The 17,424-nt window shown below is 50.7% G+C and overlaps 1 protein-coding gene across 2 annotated transcripts; it reads right to left on the bottom strand.

Annotated features, from left to right (window-relative positions):
• Positions 1 to 1,576: 1,576 nt before the first annotated feature.
• CDT1 (chromatin licensing and DNA replication factor 1) lies at positions 1,577 to 10,386 on the bottom strand. Of its 2 annotated transcripts, none has more exons than XM_074969215.1 (10): positions 9,803 to 10,386; positions 8,723 to 8,881; positions 8,013 to 8,233; positions 6,826 to 7,020; positions 5,809 to 5,954; positions 5,081 to 5,184; positions 4,280 to 4,468; positions 3,842 to 3,976; positions 3,587 to 3,746; positions 1,577 to 2,713 (listed from the first exon to the last, which is right to left on the bottom strand). In XM_074969215.1, the coding sequence occupies exons 1-10, from the start codon at positions 10,331 to 10,333 to the stop codon at positions 2,550 to 2,552; spliced, it is 2,004 nt and encodes a 667-aa protein (XP_074825316.1). In that variant the 5' UTR covers positions 10,334 to 10,386; the 3' UTR covers positions 1,577 to 2,549. The 2 variants fall into 2 exon arrangements, with proteins under 2 accessions (XP_074825316.1, XP_074825315.1); XM_074969214.1 differs by having other exon boundaries at positions 1,580 to 2,713; positions 3,545 to 3,746; positions 9,803 to 10,383.
• Positions 10,387 to 17,424: the final 7,038 nt, after the last annotated feature.

The raw sequence follows: 17,424 nt of genomic DNA, 5'->3' as shown, positions 1-17,424 counted from the left end.
AGCTTCAGAACCAGGTAGTATTAAGAGTCCCCAGATAGGACATTACAATTCTTTGGGAAGCCTCCAGAAGATGTTTAAGTTTTAACTTTTACACCCAGCCTGTGTAAGAATCCGTACCTCTCCTGCACACTTGGCAGTGAAGGCAGGAGAGTTGCTGTGAAGTGAAGAAATAAAGCTCCACCCAAAAAACCCATGGAAAGCAGCTGCAGCACTGTCACATTTATGTTCTTTGACTGCCAAAGCACAGCGCTGGACCCCATGCAGTGCCAGAAACTATGACGTCAGGCAAGGCTTGGACTGTACCCTCTCTCTGGCTTCAGGGCCTGAGATAGCTAACTTGAGTTACCTGTCTTGATTGTAAAATCCTAATGGTACATAGCCCTGTAGCTTTTGCCTTAATGGAGCTACTCATGGCCAGCCCTGTCTCTTCCCCCTTGACCCACTACATCAAGGTAAAAACTAGTGCCTTCTCTTCATTAGGATTTTATAGAAATAGGTACCTAAGAGGAGTTGTCTCACTATAAAGAAAATTTTGCAGTGAAACCATGCCAGTCTTTCATTAGGATTGGTGAAAGTAGCTCCTGGTTTCAGGTTCTTAGCATAGAGCACTGGACATCAGTCTTACCCTGGGGGAGAGTTTGAGTATCTCCATTTTGATAGAAGTAACATTGCTAATACCCAGGCAGTCAAAAAGCATGATCTGTATTTGCCTTTGAAGGTCAAGTTGTCAGCTTTTTTTTCCTGCACCTGGGAGCTATCAACTTGTAAAAACTGAGATTTTCATCTGATCCTGTGACTTGAAGAGTTAGGATGTTGGTTTTCCTTAAAACTCCAACAGGGGGCAGTGGTGTACAAGGGATATGCTCAAGACCCCCCAGAGGTGTGCGCACTAAAGTTCAGACTAGATGTGATCAGGTTTATCTGCCACACTTTACTGCTGTTTCCTACTCAAAAAGCAACAGTGAGGTGGCTTTGTTCTGTTGCGTCATCACCTAGTGCTAGCTGCTGCACGTGTGCTACCACTTTGTCTACTGCCGTCCTTCTGGGGGCAAATGGGCACCTTCTGAACCTGCTCCCTAAATGAGACAGGCCAGCCTGGCTGCACTTTACCCAGCGTAAAGTGGTAAAGAACAGAGCTGCTCACTGTTTGTACTTCTGGTATAACCAAGCAGTAACTCACATTCATGTCCTAGTACTTGAGACAAGGAAGACTTGTTCCTTACCTGCACTCTGAGGTAACTCCCCCACGCAGTATTTGTATATCCTGAAGCCTGTTTAGCTGACAAAGCCTTTGCTAGCACAGACCTGGATGGCACCTCAGTGATTCGTAAGCGCAGGGGTTTAGGGTCCACCCTCAGACTTACAGCATGGACCATCTAGAGCAGGGATCCATCAACAGGGGCTTGATGTCCTATCAATTCACAACACATTTTTAAAGTGGTACATGAACCAACAGTTAAGAATGCTCTGTACCCCAACATTTGTGCTAATTAGATTATGCTGCAGTTGCCAAAAGCTGTCAGCAGTTCCCTTTCCTTGAAGGCCTAACCTTTGATTAGGTACCAACCCTCACATGCTAAACTCTGCTCTCAGCCATGCCTGTACGTACAAAAGTTGCAGTCATTTCTCTGCAAATCCCTGCTCATTTTTCCCAAGAAGTCTCTGCATAAATTGGCCAACTCAACCCTTCCCCTACTGGTAATTCACAATGTTCTGCTGCCGAGAAGCCTCAGCACCTACAGCTGGAGTTAAGGGTGCCTCAAGCAGCCCACTGTTTAAGGCAAGAGCTCTTTCTTTAAAGCAGGGAGCACTGCTACTGCCAATCATTTAAAAGTTTAATACCAACACATTTCAACAATGTCAGAGAACTGGAGTGGTTTGAGATGCACTCTCTCTCTCTCTGTAAAACAGAACAGATTAAAAGAGCCCCTGGGATTTTTCCTTTCCAAAGGAAATTCCATTTTTCTTATTTCTCACTTTCTAGAAATGGCGTATGATCCCATCCACCCCCACAGCACCTTCAGCTAATGGAAGAAATGGATGCAAGTTGTCATATTGGAAACTTGTTCAAGGGAATTAAACATTACAACATTGCTCAGAGAGGGGGGTCTGGCTTATGTAACTAAGGCCATGCCAGCCAGAGATGCTCAAACACCCCTGCTCCCACTGTGGCCCGAGGAGTTTTATTTGTTGTATGAAGTTGCCCATAGTAACTAAGCAGTCAGTGCTAAAAAAAGGGAGCAATTTAGGTAGGAAAGCCAAATGCAACCTCCTACTGATGGAAGGCATGTAGTAGTGAACATAACATATTAGCCCTCATATTTGAGGGCCAGGGAAGTTGCCCAGAACTGTGCCAAAGGAACAACTTCAGATCCAAGAGGCTTGTCTACCTTCTTGGTTTCCTGTGCATAGGTAGGAACGAGAGAGGTCACAAGCAGCCCAAAGGGGAGTTTTCTGCAAGACCTTAAGAGGACCGCATCTCTGCTACATTCAGAGGCACATCTAATTAAGATCAGGATCTCGCCCCCAGCCATTCCCCACCCCAGGAATCAGAGCTTCTCTTCCTCCTTAATTATCCTCATCAGTCTCTCCATAATGACATTGAGGTCCATGCTCTTGTCCAGCTTGATGTAGGTGTCTTTCCTGATCGGATGGATGACGACCCAGTCAGGCAGCAACTCTGAGAAGAGGTGTAGGTGTTTCTCCATTTCACCTGCAGAGAACCAGAAGTGATCAGCAAGTTAGTTTCAAACAGCTTCTCCCAGCCAGTGTACACAATGAGCAGCAGTTCTGGCTTCTGCTCCCTACCCAAATCACAGAACCACGCAGGTGAAATTCCTCCCAGCCATTGCTTCCAGGCTTTGAGCTTAGCCATCAATTACACAGCTGTGCTTGGCACTGCTGGTACACAGGAATGGAAACAATACAGGGCAGGAAAGCCCTATAAAAATATTCCCACTCCTCTCTCCATCAGATTACAGCCGTTATTTTAGGAGTTCAGACTACCCCAGAGTTTCCCCATGTCTGGGGGAAGAGGCTACAGAACTCACATTACCAAGCCGATGAAGTAGTGTCAGCTTCTACATTGGCAGGCAAACTAGTCTCTGGGGGAGGGGTGCAACAGCTAGGCATTCTGGGGAAGCATAGAGATGCCAGATAAAGACTAGACCCTTAGCTTCCACCAAGGTAGGGTCTTAGGGAGACCACTGAGGGAAAATGAATGTTATTTACTATTGTTCCAGGATTCCATCAAGACCAGCACGAGGAGCATGAGTTAGAAGTGAGGCTAGAAAGTAAGGGTTCTGTCCATAGGGATCCTCCAACTACAGCTAACTCCAGGACAGCTTTGCAGCTCCCAAAAATGTATTGTTTAACATGGTAGCCATAGCAACCTCTAGTGGTAAGTGGGTATTACGGTACCCATTCACTGCTTCCTAGCATTCAGCTCTACCTTCGCTCCAGGGGTGGCAGGAGATGTTGGATTTTGAGACTCAGAACCTCACATGCCAGAGGCAAAAACCCCTTTCCAATCCCCCTCTATTACCAGAGGTCATTGTGGTACAGTAGCTGTCGAGCATCCGCGTACATGCCACCTCTGTAGTCAGCGCCTGCTTCTTTTCAGCCACGAACACATTGCGCAGGAAGCGTGCCATCTCTGGCAGCCGTGAGATCATGACGAGCCGGTCCTCCTGTTGTGGGTTCCGGGTCATCAGAGCCTGCAGTTTCTGAGCCTCCTTTGCTCTGATCTAAGGGAACAGAAGTTAGTGGGGGTTGGGTCAGACACCCTCCAGACCCCCCTTGTCGGGAACACTCCCTCTGCAGTCACAACCAGGTTACTCACCCTTTCTAGCAGGGCCTGGGACACCCCTTTCAGGGCACTGGAGGTGTTGGCCGTGCGTGTTGCTTTGGGGGCCTCATGCTCTCCTGGGCTGGTTTCAGCTGTTCTTAGAGCCAGGTTGGCAAGAGCCTTTTCCATCTGTTCACACAAAGGAGAGTCAGAAGTCTCATGTGGGAGCTGCAAGGTGTACCCAGGGAGCCTATGCTTGAAGCTAGGGGCACGGTTCCCAACTGCAGGTTAATAGTTCAGGGTCTTTGATCAATAGCAGGGAAGAGTCTAAGATGGAGTTTCCTCCCCAGGGAGGAGTGGGTGCTTGAGTATTACTGCAATTGGGTCACAGGAGTACCAGTGATCCCGTAGATGTGAGAGGGGGTAACAAGTTCATCACAACCATCCAGTATTGGTGCTGTGTACTCCAGCCTAAGCACCTCTGTCCCTTACCTTTGGAGTCATCATGCTCTGGGCCTTGGTCAACACCTCCTGTGCCGTGGTCAGCTTGTCCACCTGAGGGGGCTGGGGCAGCTCAGCTGGTATGATGTCTGGCACCTCGTCTACATTGAAGCGAGGGTGCCATCTGGTCAACTTGTCATCAGGTATGACCATTGCGGGGTTGAGGGAAGCCATGAACATCTGGAGTGAAAAGAGTTGTGTGTCAGACACTGCAAGTCAGATACCCAATAAGAGTTTGGTTTTGTTACCCTTGAGCTAGATCCATTACCTCACCCCAGTGTTGTGCTTTTAGCATAGTTTAGTGTCATGTGTCTATGAGAAACCAGAGCCAGGAGAGTCCAGGACAAGTCTCTCTCCCTAGGAGAATCCTGATCCTTGTCTCAATGTTTCAGATTTTCTCCCCTCCCTGCCTAGGATTCCACAGACATGAATGGTTTGGTGGTCCAACTATGTACTTTTATTTTGAATCCCAGGCCCCTCAGTTAAGTGGATTCTTATCTCTGCCTCTAGATATCAAAAAAGTGTCTTGGGGAATCCCAGATCCCTGAAAGTGAAAGCCAGCAAGTGACCTAAGACAGAGCAGGTCTCATCATTGCATGATGGGGAGCTTCTGAATTGGAGAGATTGTTAAGGAGGCGATGGCTTAGCTTCACAAGTACAGGAGAACGCAGCACCCCCGAACGGTAGTAAGGTTCCAGCTGGCTGCATGCACAGATGGCAGATTCACTCAGTCGGCATGGCCCCTGGTCTATACCAGTCTCCCCAGGATACCAAAAACACCGAGCCATTCACCTTGTGGTGCTGTTTGACAACGTTCACCAAGTTCCTGCTGAATACCCTCCTGCGTTCCAGCAAGCGCGACGCTGACAGGTGCGGGCAGCCATCTACCTTCTCCTCTGGAGACAAGAGAGGTTCCCTCATTATCCCCAGGTCCTGCAACTGGGGAAGCTACGGGGGGGAAGGACTGGCAGACAGAGCTGGCTGCAGTACCCCAGGGCTGACACATGCCATCACACTGCTGCAGCTGTAAGTACAGGAGCGTGAAGCAACACGGCCTCAAGGACACCAGACTGGATCATCGGCTTCAGAGCCAGCCCTCCTGCTGCATCCCAGGGAAATAAACAGAACAGCACCTGGATGAATGCAGAGCACCAGTGTAGCCAGAACTGGGAATGCCATCGACAGGTTATGTTCTGAGCCGAGTTTCAAAGGAACCCCTGGGAAAGACGACAGGCTTCGAGATCCATTGCCAGGCCAATAGTTTTACATGCCTGGCCCACTGCTGGAATAGGTCAGAGCTGCTCCCCACTCTGCCCACGTTCAGGGAACCAGCTAATCAGATGGTCTCAGTTCCGTCAGACACAGTGAACTCGTCTGGGGGGAAAAGGTTTCCAGAGACCCAAACATCCTTTCCCAGCAAGCACCATTAGGGATCAGGTCAGAGAGAGAGCTTAGAGCCCAGCCTGCCAGCAAGGTCTCCTCCACAAGGGCTCGGTCAGACAGTATGCTGCAGCACGTACCTTCTCCCAGCACTGGCTCTATGGTGAGCTGGTAGCTGGATTTCTTCCAGAAATTGCTGAAGGTTGGGATGTTCCTCTCCTGGCGGAACTTGTACGAAGTGGGGTACACGGCTTTGATCTGACCCACATTCCTCTCTTCAAACTGCCTGCGGCATTGCAGGAAGAGTCGGAAATTAGGTAGCAGCACGGACACAAATGAGCATCAGCAACAAGTGCTTAAATTCAGCAGCCCCGATGGAACCCAGAGCAATGGGGGGGCCCCGGGAATCAGACTCCCACGCGACACGCAGGGTCCTAGCAGTCAGAGTCCCTGCCTGCAATACGTATGGGAGTGAACAGCAAAGGACAGAGGAGCTGCAAGTTAAAGAGCAAATCCTGTCCTGGGAAGTGGTCTGAGTACAGGTCCGGGAGCCAAGGGCTCTCCTGGTCTAATCCCAGTCTTGACATAGGCTTCCTCTGTGGCTTTAGGCAAGTCATTTAATGTCTGTGCCTCAGGTCTGCTCTCTGTAACGTGGAGACAGTCAGGATTTTCCCCTGTGATGGGAAATAGATTTGTAAGCGGTGCTGCAGGTACAGCAGCGAGGGGTGAGTCACTCCACATGCTCTAGCCAAGTCTCCCCCCCCACCCACATGGACACATCCAGCAATGCCACAGTCCTCAGTTATGCTGAGCCCTTCCTCATTTAGAGGAAAACGTTACAACCAGAATTTATCACAGGTAGCCAGACCAGGTGGAAACCCCCTCCCCCTCAACCCTTCCATGTATGCTTCTATAGGTCCCTCTTTGCAGGCTTGGGAAGTCTGCATGAGAAAGCACAAGCCCTTCCAGTGCACTTGAATCCTGACCTTCTTAGATGCTGCTCATCGTGCATCTGCTTTGTACTAGGCACAAAACTGGGAAAGTTCACAGCTGTTATGCTGCTGGCACAATTACAGGGAATGCTGAATGCGGAGTCCTACAGCTCTATAGCAATTCCTCGTACCTAGAGCTACCCACCATCAGGAGGAGGAACTTACTTGTGCATTATATCTTGGACACCCTGCTTGACTTTGGCAAAGGTTACCGTCTCGGAGCGATTGAAGAGCATCCCCACAATGGTGTCCATGCTGCGGAACATCTCTGCCAGGACCTTGTATTTATAGGGCAGCGTGAGACCTGGGGGGATATCCTGAGCAAGGGTGTGGAATCGCTGATAGGCAGGTGCCCTTTCACTGATAGAAGGGAAAAGTGACCAGGAATTAGACTCACAACAAGTAGCTTCAACATGAGATTAACACCAGGTGTCTGTGAGCACGTGTGTGAACAGACTGGCTCTTGGTTTGCTACTCAGAAAGGAGGTCAGTAGGAAAGCCTGCTAGTTTCAGGTGTGGTAGAAATCTCTGTTGAGTCCGTGCTGACATGGCGATTTGATGTTCATACAATCCCCAACCTCTGCAATCTTTTGCCTCTATGTTCTCCAAGGGACAATCCTGTGCTGGCAGGATGGGGATGGATTAGAGGAGCTGAAAAGGTCCAGCTCAGATTCTGAGGCTGTGCTACACATTCCAGAGGCAGAGAGTCCCTTTTCTTAGCCGTCAGAATAGCAAGAAGATACGTGCGAGTTGCATCCCAAGTTCACGACAGCATCTGTGTAGTGCTTTCGTCAAGTGACTCTGCTGAAGTCTTCCCCCACCCTGACTCTGCTTCAGTGGAGAAGCCCGCCCACTTTTGCTGTCCAGAGCGTAAGCAGCAGCAGGTCACCCCTCAGGGATCCCCCGCGCAATGCCATGTTAGTGCCCAAGAGTGGACATGCTCAGAAGTAGCCTCTCGGTTTCAGCCATTTAGTGCTGGCGCACATACTTGTGTGAACGAGGCAAGCAGGCTCTCATTTCTGGAGCGGAGATGTTTGGTCTCCGAATAGAATGATCCCATCTATGCTGAACCCCAGCTACTGGATATTAAACATCAGAAACAGATGTTTGAGAGACCACTGGAGAGCTGCAGCATTTTGCTACTCAAGTGCCTTGGGCTACATTCTACCTCTGCCTTGTAGATGGTAATTAGCCCTTCAGGAAACCCAGAGCAGCATTAGTTTTACCATCGCTGACTACGCCAATTAACTGGAACCCCAGATCTATTGTCCCAGACTTTGTTTCAGCACCAGGTTAAACACACACTGAAGGTGAAGTTCCTGTTCCAGCTATCCCCAAAGTTGGCTTCTCACCTGGCTTCCACGGTTGGCTCACAGGTCTCTTTGGATGGTTGCAGTCCAGATCCCTTCCCCTCCTCTGCCTTCCTGTTGCGGATTTTGGATTCTAGCTCCTGCACTTGTTTCAAGCGGCTCTTCAAGTCACTGCAGGTCTCAGAGGGGCAAGCTGGCAGTTTGGCTTTCCGAGTCAGCTCCTGGAGTCTCTGCAGGCGGTGTTTCAGCTCCTTGGATGAGACCTGAGATGTGGAGTGGGAAGGGAACAGATATAGGACTCTCAGAATGGGAAGATTGTTTACAAGTAATACTCAGTTCTTATTCTGGAGGGGGCTGGAGAGTTAGCATAGCTCCAGTGGTCACTTATACTCCTACAGAATCATGTATTTAGCATGCAGGGGGCCAATCTAGGTACAGCACACTTGCTGAACAGACCAGGCACGTGCTGGTATCTCAAGGACGCCAGAAGTGGGTTAGTGAGAAGAGAATTCATAAGGGATTCTGCAGGAATTCTACCCCGACCCAGCTTGTGAGCAGAGGGAGCTGTTACATCCCCCCTTGGTGTTAACATGCATTTAGATGCCGCTGCAGAGCTAAGAGTGATGGGGTTTGTATCCCCATCAAGCCACTTTGAGGGTGAGCGCGCAGAAGAGCGCAGAGTTATTAGCAGAGCTCACTCAGTGGAGCCCCTTCCCAGTCTCAGGGAGAGAAAACTCACAAACTTTCCATACCTGCTTAAAGCTTATGTTTCCCCCCAGTGTAGCCAGGCCAGACTGCAGCCCACTCTCTGGACCTGGTGAGAGGGTCACATTCACCAGGTTCTTCACATTCTTGTCAAGGGATGACGGGGTTGGGGGTCTGAGGGCAGCACTGGAGCAGGGGCTGGAAACCTGCAACAGGAATTTGTTGTTAGAATGTTTTGCGTTCACTGCCTGGCTGTTACTCACCAAGGAGTCTCCCTGCGTTAGTGGAAGATAAACCTTCATATGGCTCCGAGTCAGCACGTCGCTAGAGCTCGAGTCAAAGTCAGATTTTCTAATACACAGTGAATCCAGGTCTGAGCAGTGCGGTGCAACTAACAGACAGCATCTGTTCTTTGACTTCCCCACTCCCCAAACACACACACACTGCACCAGCAGCCCTGCACCAGCTATTACAGACTGGGATTAGGGATTCCATCCCTGGCCCAAAACGTTTTCTACACTAGTTCTACTCCACCAAGTTTTGCAACATCCGAAACTCTAGCAGAGATGGGCCACCAGCTGCTGCAGGCTGTTAATACTGAGTCACTGCCCTTATCAAAGCAGATCTAATCTCCAGAGTGCACAAAATACCAGCAGCCTGTCTACACTAGAGCTCCCAGTGTGCTTAACACCAGGATGAGCAACAAGGGACGATTCCTTCCTTCCTTCCTGTAAGCAGGACCCCGGAGAGCCCAGCAATTTGGGTTTATTACAAACGCTATTTCTCAGGTTTGTTGCCCGCAGGGATGGGCCCTGTTTGCTTCAATGGGGTGTGAAGTGGGAAGCACAACGGCAAGGTTAAAAGACACGCTGTTAATGGTTTCCCTGCTGATATTTTGGGCACTGGATCTTCAGCGCAGGCCGGAGGGGGCCAGGGGAGCAGCTAGGGCCCTGTCCCTACTTGCTTGCCAGCACAAGCGGTACGGAAGGTCCCAACAGGCCTCGGACCCAGCGCTGCCCAGAGGCCCCCAGGACAAAGGGAACCCAGATCTGCGGGGCCAAAACTGCCCCCGTCCAGGGGCCTCGCGTGGGTCTGGGCTGGCCAAGGGCCTTCAGGGAGGTACCTACCGTGACTGCCGCCTCCTGCTCCGTACCCTGGGGATCTTCATCTGCGGGCAGTACGAGCTTCTTCCTGGCCGCTCTCTTGCGGGGCTCCCGGGGCTGGAGGCCGGCTGGCGGGTCGGCGTTTCGCTCCGCTTCCGCTCCAGGATCCGGTTCCTGTCTACACCGCTTTCTGCCCGTGGGTGTCCGTGCCGGGGGTTGTGGGCAGCCGGGATCGGGGCGCCCTGGGGTGCGGGGGGAGGCCAGCAGCTGCTGCTGCCGGGGGCTCAGGGGAGGCAGCCCGGCTGCGGCGCTCACCGCCGCCCGATCGTCGTTTCCCAATCCGCCCAGCGTGGCTCCGGGGCTGGCTTCCCGGAGGCTCCCCGCCGGGATCGCTAGCGGGGCCGCGTTGGGCCGGCTTCTGGAGCCGGCGGCCTGGCGCTTCTCGCCCGCCACGCCACCCACAGGCTGGGTTTTCCGCCGCTTGCTGCCCAGCGGCCCGTCCCGGGCGGGGTTTTTGCTGTGCGGGAAGAAATCGGTCACCCTGCGCTGAGCCATCCCGGCGGGGCCGGTTCCGGGGGGAGCCCGGCGCGGTCGGACGGTGCTGGCCGAGCCCGGCTCGCTGGGTGGCCCCGCGCGGTCGGACGGTGCTCGCCGAGCCCGGCTCGCTGGGTGGCCGGCGGGGGCGCTCGGACGGTGCTGGCCGAGCCCGGCTCGCTGGGTGGCCCCGCGCGGTCGGACGGTGCTGGCCGAGCCCGGCTCGCTGGAACGTTGGCGCGGCCCCGCGTTCCACCGCGCGCCGAATGTAGCCACTTTCCGCGGGAGCCCCGCCCCCCTGGCTGCGCACTGGGTGCCGCGCGGGAAATTTGGCGCCAGTTTTCTCGGGAAGGCGCCGCCCCCGCCCCTCTGCGCCCGCGGCCGCGGGGGCCCTTGCGGGCGGCTCGGGCAGAGGCGGGGCGCGCGGGGTCCTTCGCCCGTGCGGTGCCGCCCTGTCGGGCTCGCGCGGACGCCGCCGCCCTTCGGGGCGGAAGGATGGTGCCGTGGTCCGGCGCCCGGCTGGGGCGAGGGGAGGTCTGGAGTCGAGTCTTGCTCTGGCACAGAGCTCCCCTGGGACCTTGGGCAGGTCACTTAGCCCCTCTGGGCCTTGGTTCCCCGGCGGGGCGCTGGGGATAATGACACGAGGCGCGTTGGAGATTGTGAAGAGATCAGGCATTCCTGCCCCAGAGGCCACCCAGCCTCCAGCCCCAGCTCCCCACACCCTGCGGAGGGGCAGGCTGCTGTGGGTTCTAGAGGAGATGGTGCTGGGCTTCGGTGTCTGAGACCTCTTCCAAGGGCATCGGGTCCCCTCTGGGCATGGTACGCTGGGGGAACAGACCAGGGACCGTGCATCCAGTCGCTGTCCGTCTTAAAAAGCTGGGTGTCTTCTGCTGCCAGGTGCCAGGGAGATTCAGGCTCTTTCAAAGGCTAATATCTTCAGTGGCCTCCAGGGCGTGGGTTTGTACCTCACACAGTGGGATGCTGGCACATGGCCGGGGTTTCTGGGACTACTAGAATACAAGTAAAAATAATCATAATTAGTAATAGAGATCAATTAATGAATTGTATAATTAAGCATAAAAGGCTGTTTGTCGATGGGCCCGTTACAAGTTCATCATAAGGTTGGGGGTGATCCTGAAGCTGTGAGACCTTCAGGCACTGGGGAAAAAATGCCCAGAGAGGCTTCTGACACACACCGCTTCGGCTTCTTCCCCCTCCACCAGCATATATCCCTCCAGCCCAGTGCTTCCCTCCAAGCTTATCAGAGTTTCCAGCATGTCTGTTAGCAAACAGATGTGGGTTTCCAGTCAACACACGGATACACTTTAGACTTGGCTTTTTAATGGCTTGTCAGCATTACTAGTTCTTTTTGCTTCCTACTCCAACCCTGAGTTAAAGTTGTTGACTTAAAACTTGATTCCCCCTCCATGATTTGACATGTCATAACAGCCCTGACCTATTCACATTTTGCTGTTTTGCCCAAATATCCCAAAGCAATTTAACAATATCCATTAATAAACCTCACAATATCCTTGTGATATTTTTTTTCTTTTTTACAGACTGGGAAACAGGCACAGAGGCATTAAAGGCCAACATTTTCTGTCTAAAGTTAGGTTTCAGAGTAGCAGCCGTGTTAGTCTGTATCCGCAAAAAGAAAAGGAGGACTTGTGGCACCTTAGGGACTAACCAATTTATGTGAGCATGAGCTTTCGTGAGCTACAGCTCACTTCATTGGATGCATTCAGTGGAAAATACAGTGGGGAGATTTATATACACAGAGAACATGAAACAATGGGTGTTACCATACACACTGTAAGGAGAGTGATCAGGTAAGGTGAGCTATTACCAGCAGGAGAGCGGGGGGAGGGGGGTGATGACAGATGGAGGGGTGGGGACACGACCTTTTGTAGTGATAATCAAGGTGGGCCATTTTCAGCAGTTGATAAGGAACAGTGGTGGGGGGAGGAAGGGGGGGAATAAACATGGGGAAATAGTTTTACTTTGTGTAATGACCCATCCACTCCCAGTCTCTATTCAAGCCTAAGTTAATTGTATCCAGTTTGCAAATTAATTCCAATTCAGCAGTTTCTCATTGGAGTCTGGTTTTGAAGTTTTTTTGTTGAAGAACCTAAATTCATATTTATGCACCTAAATAAGCAACCTGGTTTTCAAAAGCACTGAGCTCTCACAACTCCATTAATTTCAATTAACAAGAAGGCCACGTTTATGTCATGGAGGTCACAGGGTGTGTGTGACTTCCAGAGACCTCTGTGACATTCTCTGCATCAGCCCCAGGAGCTGCAGGACTCTGGAGCTGGCAGCCAGCAGGGCCCTGGCAGGGTTCCAAGGACAGGCGACAGCAGAGACAGGAGGCCCTCTGCAAGGTTCCAGCAACGGGCGACAGCCTCACTTGGGGGGGCACCTCAGGTGAGCACCTGGGGGTGTCCCATTTTCACCTGCAGCTCCTAGCCACCGGGGGCGGAGGGGGAACCCCGCAGCTCGGAAATCATGGAGCCACAATGGCAAAAGTCACACACAGGTCACGGCTTCTGTGAATTTTTGTTTATTGCCTATGACCTGTCTGTGACTTTTACTAAAAATAACCGTGACAAAATCTTAGCCTTAATTAACAATCCTCCAAGGGGTCCTCGAGTAAATAACAGAAGTCAAGTCCTGTGATTTCTAATGCAAAACAACAAAATCCAAGAACAAATCCCTATATTAACAACAAAACTCTTTTGTTTTGATTTATAATCATGCAGAACACAAAAAAGATACTGGCACGTTTTCCTTTGTCAATCATCTTTAAGGTTAATTAATCCATTCAAATTCCCTAGCTAGAGCAATGTCTGTCAAATCTCTGGTGAAGGTCTGACTACCTGTTGGACCTAACTATGAGTCCAAAGATGCAAGGGCCAAGATGGCTAAAGACCTTACCATGGTTTCAGAATCTAATAAATTTATTTGAGCATAAGCTTTCATGAGCTATAGCTCACTAGTCTCTAAGGTGCCACAACACGGCTGCTACTCTGAAACCTGTCGGAATCTAATGTAACTATTAACGCCCCTCGGAGAGCTCATGGGCAGTTACCTTACAGTTCAGTCCAGAATTCTGCACGGACAACTGGCAACCAGCGCAAGGGGCTGAGAGCCCTGTGTGTGGGTAACACCTTGCAGACTTCAGAGACAGAAGGTGGACACATCTGGGGCACAGTTGTTTCCACATCCACATAGCTTTGATCTGCTTCCAGGTTTGTGTCAAAGTGAAGCCAAATCTGGGACGCAGCTGCTTCCACGTCCAGCTGAGCTTGAGCCTTCAGGAAAGTCCTGCTGTGAGCAGGGGGTTGGACTAGATGCCTCCTGAGGTCCCTTCCAACCCTGATATTCTATGATTCTATGAAAGAAGCCCCTGATGCAGTGGGCAGTTTAGTGTTCTGCAAACACATACAAGTCACGGCAACCCTTTGGAGAACACCCTTCCTCCCAAGGGATCCCAAAGCACTTCACAAACATGGAAATATAAACGCCTCTGGGATACAAGATGGCAACCAGCCAGCTCACTGCACAGCCACAGGGGAAGGGAAAGTTTGAGGTTGACGACACTGAGGCAGAGTTTATGGGTTCTTAGTCCAGGACTAGGAGCCAGCAGCTCCTGGGGCTCCTGGTCCTAATCCTGGCTCTGACATCATCTCTTACTGCAGCCATGGGCAGTCACTGCTCATCTGGCAAATGGGAATAATGTTACTGACCCACCACCTAGGGGATTAGTTTGATTATGCTAGTGCCCTAATTTAGCTAGGTGGTGTACAATCCCTGTCCTGAAGAGCTTATGTTCTAAAGGTTATTGTCAATCAAAATACTATAGCCCCAGCTAATAATGGATATGCTGTGTACTTGTGTGGAGGATATGCCCCTTAAACGAATGCAAGCCAGGAAAGGCTGAGTTAAGGCTGTATGGATCTGATCTCACTTTCAATTACTTCAGTTGGCTTTGGATCAGGCCCCAAATGAACTTGGCATGCGGGTATATTCTCTAGGGGTTAGGACTCCTGGGTTCTATTCCTGATCCTTCCACTTACTCCTTGTATTATTCTCTGATTCCCTCACTGTAAAATGGAGACGATGCTTTCCGAGTTCTCCAGGAGGATGGGAAGTTGAAGTGTGTGAAAAGCACACAGATCTTTGGATGGAAGGTGCTAAAAACAAGGGGAGTACCACCTTTTCCTGGAACACCTGCATCGGCTCAGTACACAGTGTGTCAGGCTGGATTCATTTGCCGCTGAAGTCCTGCCGTGTCTGGTTTTTGTGGGTTTGTTTCAGGCTCTGGACATTTAGTTAATGCAGGGCTCTGTGGCTGAATACTGAAGAATGCTTTACCTTCAGTGAATACGTTGAGACCAGCCTTACCAGAATCAATAGAAAACCTGCAGTGCCCAGGGTGTAAGGGAAATGAGCTTTGATGTGTGACTAGAATTGGAATCTTTGTTCCGCTCTAATGACATCTGACAGCACTTAGGCCAACTGAAGCCATCTCCGGATTCTCTAGGAACACTCTGACGGGGGGCTGGGTTTGTTTGATTAGATCCGTGCACAGCACAGGTATTTCAAGCCTGTGTGGCTAGTAAGTTAGGCTCCCTTACCTTCCCTTAGGGCACAATCCTGCTGCTATTGCATTCACTGGCAAAACTCCAGTTCACTCTCATGGGTGTATGATTGGGCCCTAGTAGAGCAGCATTTGCTCCTCCCTCCCCCATCATAAGTTATGCATGTTCTAATTTGCAGTGGAGCTGGGATGTTCCAAACCACATTATTTCAATAGCAGCTCGAGCCTCACTGCAGGTTAGAGTTTACCACAATTGAATGGGAGGATCTGGCTGAGACAGCCACGGTCAAGGCAAGGTTGCCCCCAGAATTGAGTAAGTGGCAGCTTTGGATTTTTATTGGGAGGTTTTTGTGTTCTTTTTTTCTCTCTTATCTACTCCTGTCCATGCCCTCAACTGAAACATCAGACACTGGGGCTCAGTAGAGTTTGGTTAGTTAATTGCTTGGTGCAGAGTTGGAAGTTAGCTAGAGAAACCATGCAAAAAGCTAGTTACAACCCAGGTACCTTTAAAAATAAAATTTAAAAGAGTGTAATCAACTTGCAGGAAACCGTGGGAAACAAGCTATCTGGAATGACAATTGGATGCTGTTTTATTTAACATGGACAAATGTACTGCGAACCAAGTAATGTAAAGAATTTCATGCCTGTTATTTCCTGTTACAGTGTCTGGAACACCATTTACCATTACTGTAATTTGAAATTAATAAAACAGATCCATTCTGTCCCGTCTGGAAGGGGGACAGGAAAGTGTGTTCTACTTTAAACTGGAGCATTTATTTGCATGTATACATCAATGTGGACTTGTCTCAGCACGCAAATGTTAAGCATCATATACTGGCCGCAGTCTGCATGCTCAAGTCCCAGGGAGGTTAGTGGGAGCTCTGCATGTCAGCTGAGGACAGTATATTATAATTGGTTTCAGAGTAGCAGCCGTGTTAGTCTGTATTCACAAAAAGAAAAGGAGTACTTGTGGCACCTTAGAGACTAACCAATGCATCTGATGAAGTGAGCTGTAGCTCACGAAAACTTATGCTCAAATAAATTGGTTAGTCTCTAAGGTGCCACAAGTCCTCCTTTTCTTTTTATATTATAATAATACTTAACGTTTATACACAGCTTTTCGTCATCAAAGCTGTTTACAGACATTGCTAACTACATGGCACTAAATGAAGCACTCAACCTCAATTGAATTTACTATCTTGGTTATGATAGGCAAACAGAAACCACATTATCATTTTGACCACAGATGTCCTTACCCTCTGCCTGCCTGCTGTAAAATGAGAAGTTGGCATCTGAGCACTTCAGTTCAGCCCTGATCCTGCAATGGGATGCATGCAGGTGGACCCAGGCAGAGATGCATCAAAGCCAGGGCAGCTGGGCCTCCTTCAACAGTTAGATGCTCAAGAAAGAGCAGGGCTGTGTCCTCAGGGAGGGGTAGGGAAGTCATTTCAGGGGGAAGGTCTCCAAAGGCTAGTATTATACCCGGCCTAAACATCCTATACACCAGGGTGAAATCCTGGCCGACTGGGGAGTTTTGCTATTGATTCCAGTAGGGCCAGAATTTCACTGCAGGCTTTGTGTACTGGCTGGGTTATTTGATGGCTGTCCCAAACAGCTGAGGATGGCCTGAGAGCTCAGGCCCACCGCCCACTAAATACATGGTCTCCATGCTGAGACTGACAACCAGGGTCTGGTGTGACAGAGTGGGAATTTTCTGTAATATTATGAGTCTTGTTTGTGCCTCAGTTCCCCCCCCCCCCCCCCCCCAATGTGCTGCATTGTTGCCCAGTGGTGGAAGGGGAATTGTTTGCTCTCAGGGAACAATTGTTTGCTCTCAGGGAACAGGTGTGGGTGTCACCTACCTAGCTGTCTGGGCCTTAGTTCCCATATGAATGGAGGATCTCAGAAGACAATGGCAAATCCAATCATCAGGACATTGACACCTGGCAACCAATGACCCAGAGGGATCTGGACTTCCCTGCCTCTCCTGGGGGAAGCTGAACAGTCTCTAGCTCCAGATCAAAGGACTGGAGAGGTGTGAGAGTTGGCTGCTGGAAGGAAAAGAAGGAGGTGGTGAGAGGGAGAGACAAAGCTTGAACCAAGGGGTTCACTACAGGTTGGCTGGACTCTGGGCTAACCAGAATGGACTATGCTTTAACCTTCATTTGTGTATGCTACCCTAAGGACTTCCTATGCTGTCTATCAGTTAATGAATAAACACTACTGTTTTGACCGCTGTCACCAGTTGTCACGGAGTCCCCGGGTGATGCTCTGGAGCTGCTCCCTACAAAGCCAGGCAGGACTCTGGGGAAGTCTCCTTTCTGGGAGCAGACTGTCTGCAGGGCAAGAAGCTCACACGGCTTCCACCTTCCTGGGTCTGACCTCAGAGCATTCAGCATCCTCTGCCCCTCCGTGCGCTTCCCACAGTGAATCCACCCAGGTGGGGTCCTGGGGAAGCCAGAGGGTCCTGCCCCCCAACTCCGCAGTCAGACATGACTCTCAGCCAGCC

Source organism: Natator depressus, chromosome 12 (genome assembly GCF_965152275.1).
Source record: "Natator depressus isolate rNatDep1 chromosome 12, rNatDep2.hap1, whole genome shotgun sequence".
Taxonomy (NCBI): domain Eukaryota; kingdom Metazoa; phylum Chordata; order Testudines; family Cheloniidae; genus Natator; species Natator depressus.
Note: the sequence above shows the minus strand (reverse complement) of the source record. Positions and strands in the feature narration are given on the sequence as shown.

What these genes read in the sequence shown, in the direction of transcription:
- CDT1 (XM_074969214.1), bottom strand. Translation starts at nt 10,333, where the DNA reads ATGGCTCAGCGCAGGGTGACCGATTTCTTCCCGCACAGCAAAAACCCC. An exon ending in AGAGCCAGTGCTGGGAGAAG is followed by an intron (nt 5,185 to 5,808) that starts GTACGTGCTGCA and finishes TCTTGTCTCCAG; the next exon opens with AGGAGAAGGTAGATGGCTGC. An exon ending in CCCAGGCCCTGCTAGAAAGG is followed by an intron (nt 3,747 to 3,841) that starts GTGAGTAACCTG and finishes CTGTTCCCTTAG; the next exon opens with ATCAGAGCAAAGGAGGCTCA.